Source organism: Syzygium oleosum, unplaced genomic scaffold, assembly GCF_021117445.2.
Source record: "Syzygium oleosum isolate NSW1041296 unplaced genomic scaffold, Sole_v2.1 Sole_v2.15, whole genome shotgun sequence".
NCBI classification, from domain to species: Eukaryota; Viridiplantae; Streptophyta; class Magnoliopsida; order Myrtales; family Myrtaceae; genus Syzygium; species Syzygium oleosum.
Genome location: NW_026607499.1, coordinates 4,346,495 through 4,367,871, shown reverse-complemented (window position 1 = coordinate 4,367,871; position 21,377 = coordinate 4,346,495). Strand labels below are relative to the sequence as shown.

At 42.5% G+C, this 21,377-nt stretch overlaps 3 protein-coding genes across 11 annotated transcripts; all 3 read right to left on the bottom strand.

The window, feature by feature from the left end:
• Positions 1–1,390: 1,390 nt before the first annotated feature.
• LOC115687856 (protein NONRESPONDING TO OXYLIPINS 2, mitochondrial) lies at positions 1,391–3,981 on the bottom strand. Of its 7 annotated transcripts, XR_004006507.2 has the most exons (5): positions 3,708–3,980; positions 3,432–3,550; positions 2,847–2,884; positions 2,049–2,087; positions 1,391–1,680 (listed from the first exon to the last, which is right to left on the bottom strand). XR_004006507.2 is itself a non-coding variant. In XM_030613551.2 (4 exons), exons 1-3 carry the CDS (start codon positions 3,872–3,874, stop codon positions 2,068–2,070), a joined length of 306 nt encoding a protein of 101 aa, XP_030469411.2. In that variant the 5' UTR covers positions 3,875–3,981; the 3' UTR covers positions 1,391–1,680; positions 2,049–2,067. The 7 variants fall into 7 exon arrangements, 6 of the variants coding, with proteins under 6 accessions (XP_030469411.2, XP_030469413.2, XP_030469409.2 ...); XM_030613551.2 differs by lacking the exon at positions 2,847–2,884 and having other exon boundaries at positions 3,708–3,981; XM_030613553.2 differs by lacking the exon at positions 2,049–2,087.
• A 1,670-nt stretch (positions 3,982–5,651) lies between these two features.
• Positions 5,652–7,365, bottom strand: LOC115687825 (metalloendoproteinase 1-MMP-like). The gene has a single exon (XM_030613506.2). The coding sequence runs from the start codon at positions 6,924–6,926 to the stop codon at positions 5,847–5,849; it is 1,080 nt and encodes a 359-aa protein (XP_030469366.2). The 5' UTR covers positions 6,927–7,365; the 3' UTR covers positions 5,652–5,846.
• An 864-nt stretch (positions 7,366–8,229) lies between these two features.
• LOC115687827 (uncharacterized) lies at positions 8,230–20,826 on the bottom strand. Of its 3 annotated transcripts, none has more exons than XM_030613508.2 (17): positions 20,669–20,826; positions 20,458–20,554; positions 17,557–19,172; positions 17,302–17,438; positions 16,962–17,229; positions 15,679–16,049; positions 15,030–15,499; positions 14,791–14,843; positions 14,606–14,713; positions 12,783–14,524; positions 11,967–12,075; positions 11,229–11,409; positions 10,835–10,902; positions 10,639–10,754; positions 9,629–10,486; positions 8,646–8,743; positions 8,230–8,566 (listed from the first exon to the last, which is right to left on the bottom strand). In XM_030613508.2, the coding sequence occupies exons 3-17, from the start codon at positions 19,160–19,162 to the stop codon at positions 8,560–8,562; spliced, it is 6,192 nt and encodes a 2,063-aa protein (XP_030469368.2). In that variant the 5' UTR covers positions 19,163–19,172; positions 20,458–20,554; positions 20,669–20,826; the 3' UTR covers positions 8,230–8,559. The 3 variants fall into 3 exon arrangements, with proteins under 3 accessions (XP_030469368.2, XP_056174465.1, XP_030469367.2); XM_056318490.1 differs by having other exon boundaries at positions 8,665–8,743; XM_030613507.2 differs by having other exon boundaries at positions 20,485–20,554.
• Between the last annotated feature and the right edge of the window lie 551 nt (positions 20,827–21,377).

The following is a 21,377-nucleotide window of genomic DNA, read 5'->3' as shown; positions in this document are numbered from 1 at the left end:
ACGCATTCTCCAATTCTCATATTCCCATTCTTTCGTGATGAAAAATTCATGCTTTCAAAGCTTTGGGGTATTCGATCGCCGTCTAGTTAAAAAAAACACAGAGCTTTAAGATTGTCCTCGGACAACATCTGAGCGGCTTCGCCGCTAAAGCGAGGTGCTACGGATCACAGACGATCACCGACGACTCGAGGAAAGGTCGATAAGAGAGGAGGGTCAAGATCATTGAGACCTATTGTCGATCACGTTTCATCGGCACATGAACCAATTGGGACCACATGAAGGAAGCACAACGGGAGAAAAAGAAGAGTCAGATCCAAAAAGAACGAGTCAGAGAAAAAAGAAAAGCCACAGGAAGATGCCGATCGTCTTTAATATCTTGCTCGGTGGAAAAGGATATTTCGTGGACGAGTCGAAATCAAAAGGAGACCAACTACCTAATTTTCGATTCCCCGTCCTTTTTGTTCCATATCGAATTCCCACGAAAGAATCTGGACGTACCCACCAACGCTCCTTCAGAGTCTGCGGCTTGTCTTCATTACTCACTTTCGATTCGTTGGTCATTTTTCTACCATCATACTGTGGAATGACAATGAATTTCTCCAACTTTCAAAAGACTTGACGGCGAAGGGTCGTTTAGATCGATTTCGGATGCCAATTCTAGGTTGAAGATTGATCGGTCACTGAGCGGGACCCAGAGAGAATCGAGTGCCCATTTATCAACGGACAACATCAAATCGAAGAGAAATCAAAGAAGCACCGCCCTCAAGAAACAGGAAGAGCAAGAAAACAGAACACATCAAAAGGGCCCCTATCATTCCAAAAGCCAAAAGGGCTGGAGCTTTGACACCAATCATCCCACTATGATAGCAGGCTTGGAATAGAGATCCGCTAATAGATAGAAATAGGAAAGGCGGCGATCACAATAAGGAACAAAACTAACTAGCAAATTCGACAAGCTTTCTCACAGTGCACAGCACCACCGGTTAATTATTAGCCGTAGCACTGCAAATCTCGCATATAGTCGAATGGTTTATGGCAGCAAAGTGATCCAAAATATTAAGTTGTCTTTCTATTTTCGGCTAGGCTATTAAGTTGTCATAATGCTGCATTTGTTGCCCGCCCAGTTACCCTGCAGGTCACATAAGCAGAGCTCTAAAAGCATAAGCTAAGAGTGGACATGTAAATCGAGCAAACTCACAAAAGTGCAATAAAGATCCTCTCAGCACCATCACATCATTCTCGTTTGTGCTATAAAACGATAGCTAAGTACTGAATCTCATCTGACATGCTTGGGAGTGATTTCAAAACTGCACGGTCCCTCTAATATTGCAATTTCTACTTCCACATACTGAAAACCCCATGAAACTATAGCAACTGTATCAGAAAATCGTAGAAGAGGAAATCGCATCTTTCTTCATCTGTACTTGAAGGAAATTCAATAGCATGATGACATCGAAATATAAACATCAGTAGAGAAACAAATACCATCTCTAATTACTTATTCGAGGCTTTTCACTTTCTGTCAGTGAGGGGAACAAAATCAGCGAGATTTCAAAAAATATCTCATAGGAAGCAATCGGTATTTCTAAAGAGAATTCCCTGGATTACAACAAAAACTCACTTTCCAATCACAAGTCTCTTCTTCAAGTAGAGGTCACCTTGGAACTGATAGACCGAGCACTAAAGAAAGAAAAATAAAGACAGGTATCAGAGCCCGTTGCAGGAACTAGGCACACTTAAATCAAACGTTAAAGAAAAACATTAGAATAGTAATTAATATCAGATAATCCCAAGGGTCCTAAGGTTGAGCATGTTATCCAAGTTTGCTCAAAAGTAACAATCGTAAAATTATAAGCATCTTATCATTAATATCCCAATGTTGAAAACATTGCCAAATGGCTACAGAGTCCTCTAATATCCCATGTTAAAAGCATTGCCAAATGGGTACAGAATTTTCATCAAATATCTGTAAACTAACAAGAGGAAAATCTAATATTCCGAGGATCATCATTCTCAAAATAGCGAAGAATAAACAAATGTGGGTCCACCTCTTGAAACAGCATGCCTTTACGTACCATCAATTCCATCTGGGAAAAGGAGAACTTTTTGTCACAGGAACTAGAATACTAAGAACTCAATGTATGAAAGTGCCAAAACTAAATCCGCAAATCATTACATAGCCACTCTAAATGCTAGGCCACTACATGAGAGACTCCACCTACAGTGATCAGTTGGTGCTTTGCTCATTCTCATTGTGTGTTCTTTGTCCCTGTAATTAAATCATCATCAATCTGAATTACCAATGTAATTTTTTCACTATCCCACATTTAGCTTACCAATGTATACATCTATGATCTTGCGCCCCCCCTTCCCCACCCAAAAAAAAAAAAAAAACCAAAAACACAAAACCCCCCAAGTTAGATTTGGGCTTTGGTTCAACCAATCCTTCATCAAATCCTTCAACTGCATAAATATTCGCATATCCTTTTGAAAAGACTCCAAAACTCCTCCATGAAGAGGGTCGTGATACACGATAATTTCCTAAAATCTATTTGAGAATGAATTCTTTTAGTCAAAGAATACATAACCATAGTAGGAAGAAAGAACTGGATAAAGACTCCAAAACTCTTTCATGAAGGGGGTCGTGATGCACATTAATTGCCTAAATTCTATTTGAGAATGAATTCTTTCAGTCAAAGCATACATAACAATAGTAGGAACAAAGAAGTGGATGAAGCAAATTCCATTGTCCTTCACCCCAACTATAACAGCAGGTGCAGTCAAAATCCTACAAGCACTATTGTGTAAAACAACAAAAGGATCGAAATGGGCAAGTTCTGAAGTACCATTTCTTTCAAGTTCAACCATTCAGAACATCATGTGCCTGCAGGGACCAAATATTCCAATTAGATGCTATAAGTATCCTATCCATTATTTAATGCGCATCTGCCTGAGAAATAAATTAATCTACTCTCGAAGAGTTCATCAAAATTCCAAGAAAGCAAGAACGGCTTAATCATTTGTCTCTCAAGCAAATGAAGACTGAACGCCACCGAGAGAGGTCGTTACTAGCACGCTACTCTAATTGCTTCATCTCACGAGAACGGATTGGTCAGGCAAAATCACGATTTAGCCGAATCCTAACGATCCCAATCTCCACAGTTGGCTACCGTGATACGAATTCTACTCGATATTATCTAGTCTTCATTACCCAAATGCTATTAAGGAAAATTTCCTAGTTAGAGAAGGCATGACTAGTATCATCAGAGACTAAGGTATATAACCTGACGAACAACCACCACTCGAGAACATAAAAAGCATCAAACATTCAGAACAAATAGTAGGAAAAGCCAAAGGAAAAAAAATGGCCACTCACACGAAAAAAACACAAAATTCATATTAGAGCCCTGGAGAGGTGCAGCAAAGAATACCCTGTGAGAGTGCCCGGCAACTCCTCGACGTCGTGCTCAGGCACGACGTCAACCGGGCCGCCGACACCGCGCTGTGCAGCGGCAACAGCGACTGCACGCACGCGAGCTCCGCCGGCGACCTAAAGAATTCCCACAACAAACAGCAAATCGAACAGCGATCAAAAGACACCCAATCAGAACGAATTGCGCCCCGCGAGGAACGCGTAACGAAGCAGGACACGCGATGATTCCACGAAACGAAATTTCTAGAGAGAGAGAGAGAGGGGGGGGGGGGACCTGGAAGAGAAGAAACGGCGGAGCGGAGAAGAAGTCGACCGGGCCGGGAGAGGAGATCGGGAGGAGGCGGCGGATCCGAGCTGCGGAGACGTACGGACGCTCGACCTGAGGGCCGGTCCGAGGGACGTCGAGGCTCTCCGCATCGCTCTGCTGCAAGCGGACGCCATTGACGTCGAGCTTCGCTGAGGGAATCTACGGCTTCGCGGGGTCGAAATCGGTGGGAAATGGCGGAGGACTCTTCTTCGTCGCGGCGGGAGGGGTTTAGGGTTTTGGCAGATTCGGGTGGAGCAGATGGGAACCGAAACGGGCTGGAGCCGGGCCGGGTCGGATAGCCGGATGTTTGGGTTTTGTTACGATTAAAGTGGTTTTTTTCTTCTTGGGAAAATTGGTACAAACGGTTCTTAAATTTTGACTAACGTGCAATGTCGCCCTTGGACGGTTATTTTGTTCAATGTGATTCATGATCTATTGGTGGATCTGTCAAAATGGATCATGAACCCATTTCTTAATCCATATATCAATAAATAGATTAGTTATATTAACTAAATAAGTCATAAATTGGTATAAGCATAATATGAGTGTTAAATATATTGTAAATGGGTCTACAACTTATTTAAACTCAACTCATCTCTCTCGCACTCACTCAATCTCGCGCTCACTTATTCCGCACTATCATCTCAGTTTGGGTATAAGTTTTCATAAATTGAGTTAAATATGAAAGTATTTTAACAATACGGGTCAAGATAAGGTATGGGTCATTAGATTTTCATTACATGAAAATGCGTCAAAACAAGTTAAATGGATCTATTTGGGTCAAACCATTTTTTACCTGACCCAATCCACCCATTTGACAGGTTTAACTATCGGTAAATGTTTAACGTGATCCTTCTATTTGCTCTTATGATAAATATGACATTATTTGATAATGTACATTAATATATCCAATGTTAATATATCTATCGTTATTTGACGATGTGAATAATTATATCCTAATTATAAATGAATGTTTTACTTAGATAATCCATGTGTAACTTTTTTTGGGTTGCTTATGATTCAAACTTCGTAAATTAAAAGCCTAGATTCCTTTAACTCGGGGAATCAATAGAATGATGATATTAAATATTTTCATATGATCTAAAGATTAAATTGAGCATTTAAAAATAATGTAGGAACTACATTGAACCAATTTAAAAATCAAGAACGACATTATATATTGAACCCAAATTCATGGACCATTCGTGTCCTCCCTTTATTTTATTTTATTTTTGTTATGGTCGGAGTACATAATGATGGTATTAATAATATACCTTGCATTGAGGTCGCTTAGGGGTATACGGAAAAGCAAGGCTAATTCGTCGAATTTGTGCGCTCACATAGGGAAAACTGATGTGCCTACGTTTTTTATTCGCACGATTTCTCAAGGGGGGTTTCATGACTTTGAAAGGCTATCTAAAAAGCTCGTAAATGGTTAATTGTTTGGCATGGCAAAATTGTGCAATCTTTTGCATTGGCATTATTCTTATCTATCTATTTGTTGATAATGACTTCATCAATTAAGCTAATGATGGTTGAAAATATGAGATCAAATATATACACATACACACGAGGAACAAGTTTATGCATCTAGCATCATCAATTCGCCAGATGCAGTCCCAATCAATGACCGTGATATCGTTTTGCAATAGAATGACAGATTTGGTTAATTTTGTTAGAGACATTTGAATAAGGATGATCGATGGTCGCGTCCCGCTTCGGCCCCAATCAAGGGACCGAGACCGTATTCGCACGCAACCCGAGCACAAGGGGCACATTCTGTCGAACTCTTCTTCGGGAGAAGAGGTCACTATATTCACGAGAGGAGTTAAGTTGAATATAAAGTTTAACGGGTCTAAACGTATGATGAATACTTAAGACTAAACGTTACAAATCATAGAATCCGGGGCTAAAAAAAAATGGTGTATTCATTAATAATAATGGGAGAACAAATTAGGGAGGCCCAAAGCATTCTCTCACCTCCACATATGTGTGAAATTCCTCCTAGTTTTTTTCTATACCCCGTAATGTCAAAACGAATAATGAGATTCCCCCAAAGAGAAAGCAAAGCAAAGCTAAGCTAAGCTAAGTGGCCACAGATTATCTTCAGCACAAGAACAAGACGAGCACCGAAAGTGGCAAAGAAGTAGTGCTCCACTTGGACAACCTCATCGTCCCCAAGCCAATGGAGGAGCGGTCGGAGGGTGACTTCTCGGATTCCAAGAAGGAGCTCAGCTTGAAGTTCGGGTTTGACCCGTACAGGGCCTGCACGCCCTGCACGTCGTCGATCCTGAGGTCCACCTTCCTCGTCCTCGGGCTCAGGCTCGGGTACATCACGGCCTCCTTCACCGAGGAGTGAGCCAGCCCGAGCACGTGCCCGATCTCGTGCGTGGCCACCGATTCCAGATCGACCGCCACCCTGGACCTGTCCCTGTCGAAGTCCACCGCCCACGTCTCGGCCGCGTCGAGGTGGAACCGCCCGTTCTCCGGGGAGAAGGCGTGGGCCAGCACCCCCAGCACCCCATCGAAGGGCTCGCCGTCGCCGTGGTTGCCCCGGTAGAAGCCGATCCGGACGTCGGCCGCCCCGTAGTCCTCGACCTCCTCGAAGCTCACGGGGATCACTGCAGCCCACCTCGCGAAGGCCCTCCTGAAAGCCCCCCTCACCTCGCCCATGCTGAGGTAGCCTATCATGTTGCTCGGTGAGAACGCGTAGGTCAGGTTCGCGGGCGCTCCGCCGGCCCACCTCGGCTTGCCGTAGAAGTACGCGTAGTGGCGGGTGGCGCGGAGCGCATGGGAGGCAGCGGCATCACTGATGCCACACCTCGGCGTCGTGATCGCAGACACTGTATTGGAGTCGAGCTTCCCCGTGACCGGCAGCCCGAGCCTCTTCTGGTACGCGATCAGCGCGGATTGGAGCTCGCCATCGAAGACATCGGTGAAGTTGGAATCTGGGACCGAGAGGTAGCCGAAGAGGTTGAAGTACTTCTTGAGCTCCGACATGCCGGGGACTTCGGCACCCTGGCCAACGTCTAAGAACTTGGCGAAGCCTTGCCACGTGGCGTTCTCGGCGTCATCAGCGATTAATTCGGGCACGGGGTCCGAGAGGATTCTGGCGGCATAGCCGGGGTGAGAGAGTAGAAGGAAAAAGAAAGCGAGGGAGGCGACGTGATTGAACGATCGATGCATGGTTTTTGGATCTTGGATACGTGGTGTTGTCTTGTTGCTCTTAGCTTTTGTTTGGGACTTGAAGGGCTTGGGATTGCATGAATGAAGAATCTTTTGTTTATTATGATGTGATGAATCTAGGGTGACGCTTTGGTAGATGAGAAAGAAGCACAAGAAATTGATTCAGAGAGTCTTTAGAAAGATATCCGGCTCTGAGGGTGTTGGTGGTGGGTCAACCACTCGAGTCTCTGATCTGCTCTTTGAGAATTTTTTGCATCCATGGAAGACTTTGAATTGTTGTCATCTGAGCCTTGAGATTTGGACGTGTTTTGTGCGTTCAAAGCCCGGGAGAAGTGGTCGTGTGTGGTGATTTAGGATCATTTGATTGGTCAGGTTTAGTTGAGGCTTACTACGTTGGTTGACCAAATTTGGTGGTTCCGATATGCATACATGTCCTGTTTTCATTTCCTTAGGGGAAAACGCTTTCAAGTGAGCATCACGTCGGGCGTTCAACTTGTAACTCACGACAATCCCTTGATCTTTGACTTGCCTTGCGCGCATATGATGAAACGGAAACAATCATTTACTTCTTCAGGAACTGGTAAACGCAGAGACCCGTACCATGGGTAGAGACTCCAGTCATGCATGATCTTCATGGTATTCACGCGAAAACCTCTGTTATTATCTTCAGGTACATACGTCTTTATATATTTGTATCTACACATAAGTTCGACCTAATATACTAAAGTACTTATAAACTTCCACTAACTAGAATTTACAAAATCATCTTGTGGTATGAAGCGCAACTTCGAAAACCAAGGCATAATGTATACACCCTTTCGACAATGATCCCATTTTAACGCATTATCCTATCAACAAAAGCATAGCATTTCACCCTATACAATCGTCGTCCTTGATAAGCATATTGAACACGAAATTGCATAGAATATATTAACTGCAACTTGTACTGATACATTTCAACAGCATCAGCTCATTGATGATAGCTGAGAAAGGTCTCGGCATTTTTACTCTGCATAGTTACTTGGATATGCTAGGACCTTGTGAATCTTGAATGATTTCTTCTTCCACAAGAACAACGTCCTCGTCTACTCAACAAAATATATACACATAAGGTTTCACGAATCTTACGAGGTTGAGCCATTCGGGTAAGAGCTATACATGATCGCGCCATATCAGCAATCATGCATCTAAACAGAAACAGAATGGCTCATGTTTGAAGAAGTCAAGTGGCAAGCCGAGGCAATCGAAGAACCACCAACTTCTGGCTTTGTCCAATGTTATTTGTAGATACAAGAGAAATTGCAAAAAAAAAAAAAGGGAAATGTCATCACCATTTTATGAATTCGTACTACAGTTACCAACAATACTACCCGGAGAATCAAAACAACCTATTCATAACCAAAAAAAGCTAATAATAGTAAGCATGAAGTCGGAAATTTCACAGCGACTAGCATTCACGTAACATCTGCTAAGTACTAGCTTTCCACTAAGGCACTAGATCTCAAACTAACTTCAAAGAGCAATTGTCGTTCCCTAGCTTTCTACCCACAATAAATATACACAGAGCATGTGCTGTATTGTATAGAGAGAACCCGATTAAATCTTGCCATCCTAGAGCCTTCCTTAACCATGGTCATTCCCTGTCACAATCAAGCGGTCAATTGAACCATTCATATATAATAAGAGAATAGAGCCAAACGCTGCGTGCGAAATTTTCACCTTTTACCGGTGCCCTTACTTTGACTTCTGTGGCCTCTGTCATGTGAAGTAGAAGGCATCTTGGTAATTATCATGGAACTCTGAAGGCCTTCCAATAACTGCAAAGGAAAATATATAAATGAGAAAAGATAAGACAAATTTCAAAAACTTCCCTTTCGGGGCAATCATTCTGAATATTAGCAGACTAAATCATATTCTGAAGCAACATGCGCAATCTATCCTACCCGAGGTACCAATATTGTTAAGAAAATAAACACATCGTTACGCTTCCACATCAAAGTGAAATATAGTACCTAATTCTTTGTTCTTTCATTTTATGCCTATTGGTGTTCCAAAAGTACCCTTTCGAAGTCCTGGAGAGGAAGATGCCTCTTGGGTTGACGTATTTGATTTCTCGTACACAGCCCTCTTTAATTCTAATGGGTTTCGAAGATAAAAAAAACCTTTCTACTGGCATACTTCACTAAATCAGTCTAAGCCGGAAAGCCGTCAAGCAGGCAAAGTCTAGCTGCCTATTCGATTCCGAAAGTCCTGCTAAGATTAGCAGCTTTTGCTCGAGCAGCGGTTACACGTCCTTCCACCAAAATGAGTTGAAATGCCCGTATGCCTAATCTATGCAGAGTAGGCGCTCTATTCAGCAATACGGGATGCCCCTGCATCACTTCTTGCTAAGCCTTTTCATGAACTCCCAGCCCTGAAAAGGTTATCAGCATTGCTAAAGGCATACTTTTTTTTTTCCAGATAATCTAAAGGCACACTTATTAGCAGCAGAATGCATGAATGCATATATACACATCAAAGTAAAGGTATTCATGTGTTCCTTCCCTGCAACTATTAGTAACATATGACCTGTTCCTTCCCAGCAAGTATTAGTAAAATATGACCGCGGAAACTCATCTAGTCAAATGAAAAGTCACAAACAAAAAAGCGTTGATAAAAGGACCACAATGCCAATAAGAACAGAGCAAAGACAGAGCAATTACTCTTGAAGTGGGCTGAATTCGACGATTAGATCTTCGAGGCTCAACAGATTCAGAGGTTGCATTTGTGGCATTATTATTGAAAGATTTGTCCTCACGTGTAGCCAATTTGCCACCAGGAACTTTTCCTCTATTAGCCCTTTCAACCTTTGCACTGGTTGTGAAAGTCCTTTTCAGAGAACTAGCATCCGACGAAGGAACTAGAGAAGAGATTGGACCTTCTGTCAACCCCTCACTATTAGAAAATGATCCATGTTCCGTTGAGTTGTGCTTTTCCGATGCATTTTCCTCATGGTCAGATGAATCCTTGCTCTTAATTCCAGGAAGTGTGCCATAGGAAGAACCAGCAGTTGTCAAATTATTCTTCTGCGGGATTGTTCTACTTGAAACATTTTGTGATCTTCCAGACCTAAGAATCTTGGGCTTAGATTCAACTATTCGTTTCTCCTTCGTATCATCTTTAGAAAAGATTTTCCATCCACGAGGTCCACTTCGCTGAGGCATCAAATAGTTTGCAAGTTTGACCGAGTCGTTCAACTCATCAGTCTTCTGGTTGCCCACATAATGTTTGCTTACTTCCATGAACTTCCTCTTTTTTCCTGGTTTTGGAACACCAATTACCACTCTTGAACCTTCCTTTCGTGAACCAGTCCTTGCAGGTTTTAATCTGTCGATCCTACTTTCAATTGTATTCTTCTTGCCGATATTAAAAGTTTTTTCTTTGGCTGTTAGATCCAAAGATTCAACCACTTGAGGGTTCCCCGGTTCCACAACTTGAACACTCTCCTCTACCTTGTCCTTACCTTTGGATTCCAGTCCAGGAGTTCCCAACCTTGCACGCTTTTCCTGAGGCATATCCCCCTGGAAGCTCAAGGTTTAAATTAATTTACTTTAGGAAGAAGAAAAGGCAACTTTAGCTGGAACCAGATTTCATATAAATTTAGAAACATTGAATTAGAGTTGAAAATATGCCACAAAAAGAGTTTGATCACACAAAAGGACAAAAGGCACACCTCTCGATGCGTCTGAACATTCTCTCTCATACTTGACCACTCAATCCACTCCCCATCCTTCCAAATAAGAGAAGGCCGAAGCTGCCATGTTCTAACGACAGAAGTCTCTCCGTGAGCTGCATTCAAAATAAAAAAGGTTACATACAGGAGGCCACAGTGACTCGGTACAGTGACAAAGAGAACTTGAAAACCATGCCTGGAAAATGGACTGTTACTGAAGTTCCATCTCTGTTGCTTTTCTCAGTGACATCTCCCTCCCACCAGCTGGGGAAAAAGATGAAAGAAAGTTGAAGTGCTATAGTGACAATTCATGTCAAATGGAGATGAAAGGGGACCATTAAAAACTATTTCTAATGAGAAATGACAATCATACTTCCTTGGCCTTTATCAGGAAGCATATATGCAACTAATTATCAATGTGGCTTAGTACCAACCATAAGGAGGAAAAATAAATTATAATTAAGCATTAAAGGAAACACTATAAAAGAAGAAAATTCAAAATACTGGCATTTAGAAAAATGAGCATAAAGGATGTATCATTGTAAGAGCATCACGAGGTAAACATTCAACATCCAAAAGAAACTGCAAACCTGTCTCGGATCCAGGCATCAACTTTATCTCCAACAGAACAAGTAAAATCACCCGTGGCTGCTCTGCGTCTCTTTCTGGTTCCTTCAGATTTCAAGGCGGTCATAGGATGAGCAATGCGTACTATGGGCGCCTTATCTCCTTCACTTCCGAGCTCCACCCATTCCTTAAGCTTCCCAGTACCTGAACGTTGGCAAAACTGAAGAATTAAAAACATTGAAGAATTGAAATCAACATTTACATATCCTTAAGTAAGCTCTTCAGGTAAATCACCTATAGCAGTTATTACCAAAAAAGCTCCAATAACTATGTGAATAGAGCTCAAATCGGTCATACTAATTCCAAGGAAGCTTGCTCAAACATGAAAAGAAATCCAAATAGGCATAAAGCTGTTCCCAATGCCTACTGATAGACCAACCTTCAGGCATAAGATGACTATGTTAACTGATATCATACCAACAGAATTCATCTCTTTTATATTAGCGTATATGAAAGTCATAACAAACAAAGCAAGCCTAGGACATTTAGGAAGCCATGGACCTAATGGGTCAAGCAAGACTTTTACACAACATAATCACTGTCAAAAGATCAAAATACTTCTATAAGTAAATTTAACATTTCAAAGCAAGATGTAGCGACATGTCCATATGATCATCATTCACCATGCACTTTAAACTCAAAAAAACAAAAAGTCAGAGTTATCCACAATCATAATTTTTTTAAAAGGCGTACTAGAATACCTTCATTTGATGGAATCTCAGAGTAACATATATAGACCTTCCCATCCTTCAAGCTCAATACATTGGCCGAGAACCATGCAGCTTTGTACCCATCCCCATCTTTAAAAACCTACAGGTGAAATGATAGTTGATCAAGAAAACCCTTGAGCTGATGTCTAAGAGCAAAACACCTTCCTAGGAATGTTCTAAATTTGTGTCCTATCAGCCTAACAATGCTTTACCATAACCAACAGTCAATTAGAGAGACAACAAAAAATTGGAGGGTCATTTATACTAATTGGCAGAAGAAACAAACTTTTGTACACCTAACTTGTTTTCAAACTCCCATACTGCTTAAAGCAGGAAACAAAACAATTAAGACAGGAAGAGTTTTAAAGATTAATCTGTCTTTTCCCAAAAAGAGAAATCATAGCTGAAAAGTTAACCTTTTTAATATCACGGGACAGAATTTGAAAGGGAATATAGATTCAGAAGAGGGGAGGTTTTCATATTAGAGTCACTCAATTTCCTTTTAAATTAACAAGGCTCCATCACTCGTGAATTGATTTACATGAGTTTCGGCTTGGAAAAGAATTTTATTGAGGCGCAAAGCTGGCTATCAAAACAATCAGGTCTTGTTAGTTATGATTATTTTTAATCAGTAACACAATTTCCTGCCTAAAAGTTTCTGCTTGCGCCAACACGTTGCTTCCAACAATCAACTCCTCGTACTTTTATAAAAAGAAAAATCCTCAATGCACAAAAGCAGATTTGCGTAGGAGGCCTGTTTCCACGTGGGTAACACACTCAATCCCTTCCAACACAAATTCAACATACCTCCACTTGGGAGCCTTCTGCAATGCCACTTTCCTTTGATGTCCTCAAGGTCTCGTCAATCTCTTCATGACTAACAGCAGATACATGATTTCCTCCGGTAGTTCCAGCCAAGTCAGATGCCTTGCGACCCTTCAGTCCTCTAAAATTCTTTCCATCAGAGTTGACCAAACTTGAGACTCCATCCATCAAGCTCCCATGCTTTTCTGACTTATCCCTCAAACTTTCTCCTGAAGTAGGTGGTAAAGCATGCTGCATGCCACTTGCTCCTTTATCTTGGACAGGTCCTGCCAGTTGTTTGCCAGAAGCATCTGGTTTACTGTAAGCATTATTGTTGTTCAACTGCTCCCTGTTTCCATCATGCAGTTCTGCCCCATGATTAGAAGAAATCTGAGGCAATTTCCAAAAACCATCTGGTCCAGCTTCTATTAGTTCAGATATTGGTAAAGAATCCCCCATTGTAACAACTTTTCCAGCTTGTGATATAGCTTCCGCAGCCAGCTCAGCAGCTTTTACTATGGCATCTAGATTTTCAGCTCGTAATGAAGCAGCCGAAGCAGCTTCAATCCTTCTCCTGGCAGCCTCCTTTGCGGCAACAATCATTGAACTAGAACTTTTTGTTACTCCAAGAGCAGAGAGAGAAAATCCATCATTTGAAATCTGATTATTACTGCTAGGATTTAATGCTTCCTCAGCCATAAGTTTCGCCTGCAAAGCTGCATTTGATGCAACGCTAGCAGCTGCAGCTGCCGCCTTTGCAACAGAAGCAGCAGCTGCTATTGCAAAAGCTGCAGAAGCTAGTGTGACATCTGCAGCTGCTACAAGACCAGAATCCTTCTGCTTATTCAACTGATTCCACATTTCTTGACTGTGACCAATAGCTGCAGCAGCGAATGCAGCAGCATCCTCTGCTTGCCGTCTGGCCTCTTTGACTTTAATAATGGATTCCTCAGGTAATACACTCTTTTTATCCTGCTCTCCTGGTTTAGAATTACCAAGTGGGATTGGTGAAGGTACAGACACGTTATGTTTTCCCATGGAGGTCTCAGACAAAAAGCCAGTAACATTTGCTGCAGGGACAGGTGCAGACTGATGGCTGGTCAGAGTAGCAACAGAACCCATTTCCACTAGAGATTGGGAGTGGGAGGTGATCTGGCCGAGATCTCCAGAAGTTGATGCCTTTTTTCTCTTCCTGGGTTTCGGGTCGGTAGAAGGCTGACCAGGAGATACTGCCACCTTTTTGGCGTCAAGAGATGCAACAGAACTCCCAGGGAGAACACTAGCCTGAACTGCATCCTGCATGACTGGACCGGGAGCAACATTCTTCATTGCCGAAGAGAGAGAGACTGGAGACTCTTTTGCAGGTACTATTTTAATGGCTTCGGTCATAGGCAACGAGGGGAACCGAACACTCGGGTCAAGTACAGAAGTTTGAGGAGAAGCGGACCAGGGCGCACGGAATGGGGTCTGTGACATCCAGCTGGTGCTATGTCCAAAATAATTCCCCAGAGGTGGAGTTTGATTGAGATGTACTGGTGAAAAAGCATGCTGATAATCCCTAACAGCTCCTTTAGGCAAAGACTGCAGGGCCTCAAATGAAGGGGTGGATATATTCCAAAGAGGAGAAGAAAGAGGTAGCACAGGGTTTGTGGCAGGAGAAGGTGTACTCTTGCTACTGCCTCTGCCAACAGGTGAAGGAGTAACTTTGTTTGAAACGATATTCTGTTTAGTTGACTGATCAGAAGCTGCATCAAGATCATAACATCAGAGCATAGCTCATGCACCTAAATTAAGAGTATAAAGCATCTTAAATTACAAAATAATACCTAAACGAGATTGTGAAGGGGTCTCGACGCTTGCCGGATGAACTGTTTGACCAAGTATCCTTTCTCTACATTTACGCCATGCATTCTCCCACATGCTCCGACCACCATCTGAGAGAGAAAATCTCGTGAAATAGCAGTAAATTGTACCTGTGAGCAAAGGGAAACTAAATTCTAACCACACTCACCGAATCCCCCAAATGCAGACAACATGTGCGCCTCCTCAGGTGCAACTTTCGAACTGCAGCAATAAAATGGGATTAACAAATAAACAGTATTCAACCATTCTCATGAAAAAAGAGCCACGGAACTTCAACCACAATTTCACAGGTGGGAATCGGGTTTAAATGAGTGATGGTAGACTCAGAATACGAAGTGGATAGATATAACTTAGGTAAAAAGAAAAACCGCAACAAGCAATGCTCACATCAAAGACCCGTAAACAAAGATCTGTGCCCGCAATTGCACTTGTTGCAGGTCCGTGAAGGGCTGCTGGAAGACCACATTTGCGAAAGCTGAAGTGTTCAAATCGGGCAGACTAGAAACTGCCGGACTGACACCAAATGGCTTGGCATTAGTGCCATCAACCTGCCCAAAGTGCTGCATCTCATTAGACTGTACAACCTGGTAAATTCCAGAAGGGTTCAAGGACCGGTAGCTTGACACCCCTGCTTCTGATTGTTTTAAAGCAGGTGTTCCCTTCGCAGAACTTCCCTTTTTAGCACTTTCCTTTCCTGCTGCCTTACTTGATGTTCTCCTTACTTTACGCTCAGGTGTGTCTTTCATATGTCCTCGTACTGTATCCCTTGATTTTCTAGGACTTCCAGTGGTATTCGGCTGCAAAACTTTATTCTCCACTTGGACTAACGCTGGAGTTGAAGGAGATCCCTCTACAATCTTCAAAGGAAAAAAATCGTGGTAAGGACTATTATACTTTTACTTCAGATGCATATTAAAGATCCATCTAGCATCTTGTGGAGACAATATGACATGAATACATTCAAGCACTTAAGCAAAAATTATCAACAAGAGGCCATAAAACAGTATTAAACAACAAAGAGAAACAAGTAACATACGGGAGATAATTTGGAATCTTTTACAGCAGGAAATTGTTGCCATTTCTTGGATCCTTCCGTTGTCATCAAAGCACTAACATCAAAGGTAAAGCTCTTTTCATCTTTGGCTGCATCTGTCCCTTTTTGATCCACCAACACATTTGAATCCTTGACATCAGAAGATGGAAGGTTCTGATGTGAAGAATTCTTATCTGCTTCCTCTATATTTACATCTTGAGAAAGCTCACTGCTACTTATAACAATTGGGGAGCTGCATTCTGCTTTGCTACTATCTGCATTATCAATTTCATCTTCCTGTGCACAAGATCTCACATGACATTCACTTAAAGGAGAAGATTTCATACAGCTTTCTGACGCTTTTAAAACATTCTCTGCAACATGAAACCCATCAGTCAGAATACGCAAGGTAGAGAGAGTGCACCAAAAGTAAGAAGATGACAGTGGTTTCCCATATTATATCTGAGAGCAGATTTATAACTCCATTATTCACACTCCTCAATTAAGTTGTTCTCCAAAAACAATAGGGAAAAAGAAAAGCACGAGTGCTAGTTCACCAGGAAAACTTCCTTTCACACTCAAACTCTAAAATGAGATGCTATCATCTGTGCACAAAGGCTTCCAAAGAGATAGCTAGATTGTTACTTTAAATTCCCCACGATAAAATTTTAGACCCTAGTGACAAATGCTAGTCCAGGAATAAAAATCAATCTGATTCTTACCTGATTACCATTTTCACCAGTGATCCTGTCCCCTACAGTTCAATTGTCCAGGTGAAAAAAAGAATAATGCTTATGAATTTAACTTTCTAGCAAAAATTTCATGACTGAGGTAGCTTGTAAAAGATATATACAATCATTTCCTCATTTTCTCATCTTCAATATTCCAGCCAAAAAAATCTTCTACATTTTGAAATGCTTAAAAGGGAACACAAAGAATTTAGAACCCAGGAGCGTGAGTTCATTCATTATGAACTAAAAAGTGTAAGGCTGATTAGTAGCCTGCTTCCTGTAATATTTATAGCTGTCTACCGGTATCGGGTCATCACTCTTCAGAATGAAGATTAGACAGCGCTACATCACAAGAATGGCAATTGGAAGGTATGACCAACCTGGAGAGTGATGTTATACGTAAAGTAGTACCGCCACCGAAGAAAAAAAAGATTTAACACCCCTAGGATTCATAGTATCTAAAGCTTCAGATACAAATATTCTGCTAAGGTTCAGCACATATTGGCTAAGGAAAAAATATAGCAGGATGGCCCATATAAAGGTGTTTCCGATTACCTGAATCCTTAAGATCCTTCTCAAATTTTTCTTCTGTAATCGTGTCCCCGTGTTTTTCTGGAACAGCTTCGATATGATCACTCTTATTCACCATGGGCTCACAAGAATCAAGACTCGCTTTGGGTGCCTTCTCAGTTTCATGATTAACCACCGTAGGCATTGTAGCTTGAGATGCATCAAGAATATCTGTACTACCAGTGTCTGGGACAGGCTTGACCTGAGAAACTGTTTCAGATGACTGCTGTCCAGCAGTTCCAGAAGATGCGTCCTTTATAGATGCAAAAGGTGGAGTCAGATCAGTACGTATTAATGAACCTAACAACAAGGTTGGCAAACTTACCGCATGCGTTCGAATTTCACATTCTTCCAAGTTATCTATTGCCATGGATTCTAATTCCTGTCCAGATGACTTTTGAGTCTCCTTATGATGATGAACGTCTTTTCTGTCATTATCCTCTGAAGACAATGAAAAATGACCTGTTTAACCAATTATTTATCTTACAATTCCCGTGGCAATTGATGATTAAAACCAGAGAAATAATGACAATCAAACAAAGAATAAACTCCATGACTAAACGGCAAACATTCAAATCACCTGGTTCACTCTCTCGCTCTATTTGTTTGATTTCAACTGAAGAAGAAGACTGGCTGCACTTTTCACCGCTCGCATCTTGTTGACCAATTGTACTGTCAGCATCTTTAGACGAATCGCTTGCTTGTGTTTCCTCATGCTGTCTTGGCAAAGAGCTTACCGCCATAAGACCGGAAACACCATTAATTCCCTCGCTATCTTTCTCAAGAACTTTGTCATCGTCCACCTGCAGCAATGATGCAGCAGAGCCCTTGGCTAGCTGTTCATTACAATCTGATTTATCATCGTTCTTGTCTATGGTATCAGTCTGCATTATCATCTCCTGATGGTTGGAGTCCATTGACTGCTCTGATCCAGAAACTGCCGGCTCAACAATTACTGCATCCTTTTTGCCTTCAGCTTCCAACTGTTCAACAGTTCCTGCATCTTTAGCAGAAACAATATCCTCGCTTATACTAGCTTGAACAGAAATAGGTGCATCACCAGTGCATCCTTCCGTAACCTGTGGTCTGGTAGTAGAAGGCTCCTGGCCTGTACTGACACCAGTTTCGAGTGCATTTCCGTCCTCCTTATATTGCCCCTTCAAGCTCAAATTGGCATTACAGTCCAGATGGGAGGTTGGAATCTCAACTGCACTGTCAGCTGATATCTCGCTATTTCTTCTTTCCTCCATGCTTACTGCAAGTATCTCCCCCCCTTGCACATCACTGTCTGTCTGTAAACCATCAACGTTCTCAACAGTGACATTTACCTGGCTTAGAGCAATTTGGCTTTCCACTCCGTTACTGCTCATCACAATGTGATCTGTGACTCTAGCTACATTATCACCTTGCACATCCAAAGAAGAACCAGCTTCTTGAGCACTATCATTAGAAGGTTTACCCTGCAAACTATGAACCTCCCCTTGAATTTTATCATCAGATTTGTCACTATTGAACAAACTCCCTTCAGCTTTAAAAGCTCCAGAGTTTCCATCCAGAGCACTTGGATCCACGTCAACTGACATTCCACCAACAAATGATTCACTATGAGTCCTTGATGCAACTTCAACTTGAGATAGCTCATCTACCATGGCCTCCTTTATAGTTGAAAAGTTTCGTAAAATCTCATCCGGTACTAAAGCCGACTGTGGGTTAACAGTTTCCTCTGAGTTTTCTAAGACACTATCATCATGTGTCAAAATAGGTTCCATTTCTTTTGTCGAGGTAGCTGGATTACAGGCATCTGCTGCCTCAATGGTAATTTGATTGAGTGTAGTTTCTTCCTGCCCAACAGATTTTAATAACATTTCAACAGACTCCGACGAGGTTGCTTCAGACCACACATTGTTATGCCTGGTTATTGAGCAAGGTGCTGTATCACATGTACTGAATTCTATACCACTATTTCCACGAGAGAAATCCTCAATCCAATGATTATCTACGTTATTTGCAATTCCAAGAAAAACCTCACTTTCAACCAAACTGTCGAACCTCAGATGCCCTTGAAGGTTGTCGTCAAAATCAAATTTGGAAAGGGCATATGGCTGTAATACAGGAGAAAATTTTGAATTCCCCTCACCAGCTAAATGCTGATTCTGGCTCTGAAAATCATTTTCATCATAATCCATGGGTATAAACCTAGACAAGGAAAAGCAAGGAGGGGAAGAGAAAGGGTAGAGAAGGCGGTCACGTCACATGTAAGCTGAAAATGATGAGAAGAATAAACATGCAACAACTAACATTCCAGATCATCATAACCATTTACTAACAAAACGAATAATCAAGAAGATATTTCCAGCAAATCGCAAGCTACAAAAAAAGAGTTCTCCCTTTCCCTCGGAAAAAATTCACGAAACATATAGATTCACCAGCTGGCAATATTAGCCAGTACGCATACTCCGACAGGAAAATGTTGTTGCGCACGTGAGACCAAATAGAGTTAGTTCGGCCCTCTTAAGCTAGTCTGACTAGATGCCAAGCTAGAAATATGCTACTTAAAAAGTCCATCACCTGTACACTAGTTCGAAATTAGATTAACACAAGATGCCATACACAGACTTAGAGGTTGATCAACAATGGAGCGGCAGTGCAAATTGAAACACAGAAAAGCACATCTATCTCAAGAAATTCCGTATTTCCCAGCACATCTAAACAGATCTTTCGAAAAGCACAGACATGTTCGGGAGGATTGTGACCAATTCACCTAAAGCATGCAGTACATGATGCCCATTCTGACTGTTCAATTAATATTTAAGTGCAGATTAGCGAAAAGAGTGACGTAGTTGAGAAGAAAAGTAAGATATCCGAGTCAACAAACCAATGACTCTGCATCTCTTGTTCATTATGACAACAGGTACCATTCCTATAGTAATCATCTCGAACATCGGGAAAGGTTATGCCGCTGCAAATGATTAGGCTGAGGCACAACCAACTGGGTAAGAAACAGCTCAAACACTGTCGAGGCCCAAGCAAAAAGCCCCCGTTCTATCGCAAGCTGGAGAAGAGAATTTCCCCTCCGCCGGAAAAATTAAACAGAGATGACAGATATATCAGCTCATTCGAGCAGCAAGCGAACTGCCCCCACAACTCCTACTTCGGCCCAATGATCAAATTCAGTCGTCGGCGGCACGAGAGAGACACATAGAACCTAATTTATAATCGCAAAGCCAAATACTTTCCACGGACACGGTGGGACGAAACCACAATTTCAGGCCGCTACCACCGCACCGAGAGACAAGGTCCGAGGAAAAAGAAAAAAAACACGGCAATTATCAAATCCAAACACGAAAAGCCAACCCGCGGACGGAACGGGAAGACCTCGCGCCGGGCAATTTCAAGCACTTGTCAACAAACACAGTCAAAAACAGGTAAAAATCTCGCTGCTTTAGCCTTTCGGGTAAGTAAGGTAGGAAATGAACAGTACCAGAACAAGTAAGTCTAGAGAGGCTACCTCCCTCCATCCGGCGAACGAATCCAAGCCACACCGCTCAATCCTCAACTCTCGCTAATCGTACGGTCATCTGAACACGAGCAAAACGAAACACGTCAGCCCCCCACCGCGCAACAATCAGGAACCGAGCTGAGAGGAAACGAACCAGCCTCCTCCGAAGAAGAAGAGGAAGAGACGGACTCACCGGTGGATCAGTATCTCCGGCGAGATGGAGTTAGGGTTTCGGCGACTCAACGGCGAGGAGGAGAGAGAGAGGGTAGAGAGAGAGAGAGAGATGGGAAAGGTCGAAGCTGAAATTGAGAAAATACAAAAAAAAAAAAGTCAGTGTGATAGGAAGAGCGCATGAGTGAAGTTTGTTCTGTTTCGAGTTTTTTTTTCCCCCTTTTTCTTTTTAATTTCTTTTTTCGAAATTTTTTATTTTATTTTTTTGCCATTTTCCCCACCTGATGCTCGTTTTCAGCGCGGGGGGGCCGGAAAAAGAAAAAAAATTGTGCGGACGCGATCGAATTTGAAACGGGCGGGACCCCCCCCCCCCCCGGGCGCGGTGAAGATCGGACGGACGCGAGCGGGGGGAAGGGATTCGACACGTGGCGGCGGGCGATTCGCGGAGGGGTTGCGTCCGCGGGGAAGGGGAGTGGGAGGGGCGCGCGGGGCTTTGTTAGGGATACCGGCCGGTGGGATCAAGAGCCGTGCGATGGACGGCGGTGATGGGGTGCCTTCGTGGAGTCCCCGGTCACAGCCCGAGTCTCGCGGCTGGCCGAGTGGTCCCTTTTGGCCAATGAAAATGTGAGGCTGCGCTTCGTGACGACACGTGGCGTGGGACAGTTGGATTGAGAGTCAGCAAAAGTTTGTGGGAGCTTTTTCTTTTCTTTGTTGTTTTTTTTTTTTGGGAG

Bases quoted from the DNA above. Each gene is read 5' to 3' on its own strand.
- LOC115687856 (XM_030613548.2), bottom strand. From the start codon at position 3,874: ATGGCGTCCGCTTGCAGCAGAGCGATGCGGAGAGCCTCGACGTCCCTC. The intron at 3,551-3,707 runs GTCCCCCCCCCC...GGAATTCTTTAG, and splicing joins CGCCGTTTCTTCTCTTCCAG to GTCGCCGGCGGAGCTCGCGT.
- LOC115687825 (XM_030613506.2), bottom strand. From the start codon at position 6,926: ATGCATCGATCGTTCAATCACGTCGCCTCCCTCGCTTTCTTTTTCCTT.
- LOC115687827 (XM_030613508.2), bottom strand. From the start codon at position 19,162: ATGGATTATGATGAAAATGATTTTCAGAGCCAGAATCAGCATTTAGCT. The intron at 14,714-14,790 runs GTGAGTGTGGTT...TTTCTCTCTCAG, and splicing joins GTCTGCATTTGGGGGATTCG to ATGGTGGTCGGAGCATGTGG. The intron at 10,903-11,228 runs GTTTGCAGTTTC...CTTTTTCCCCAG, and splicing joins GATGCCTGGATCCGAGACAG to CTGGTGGGAGGGAGATGTCA.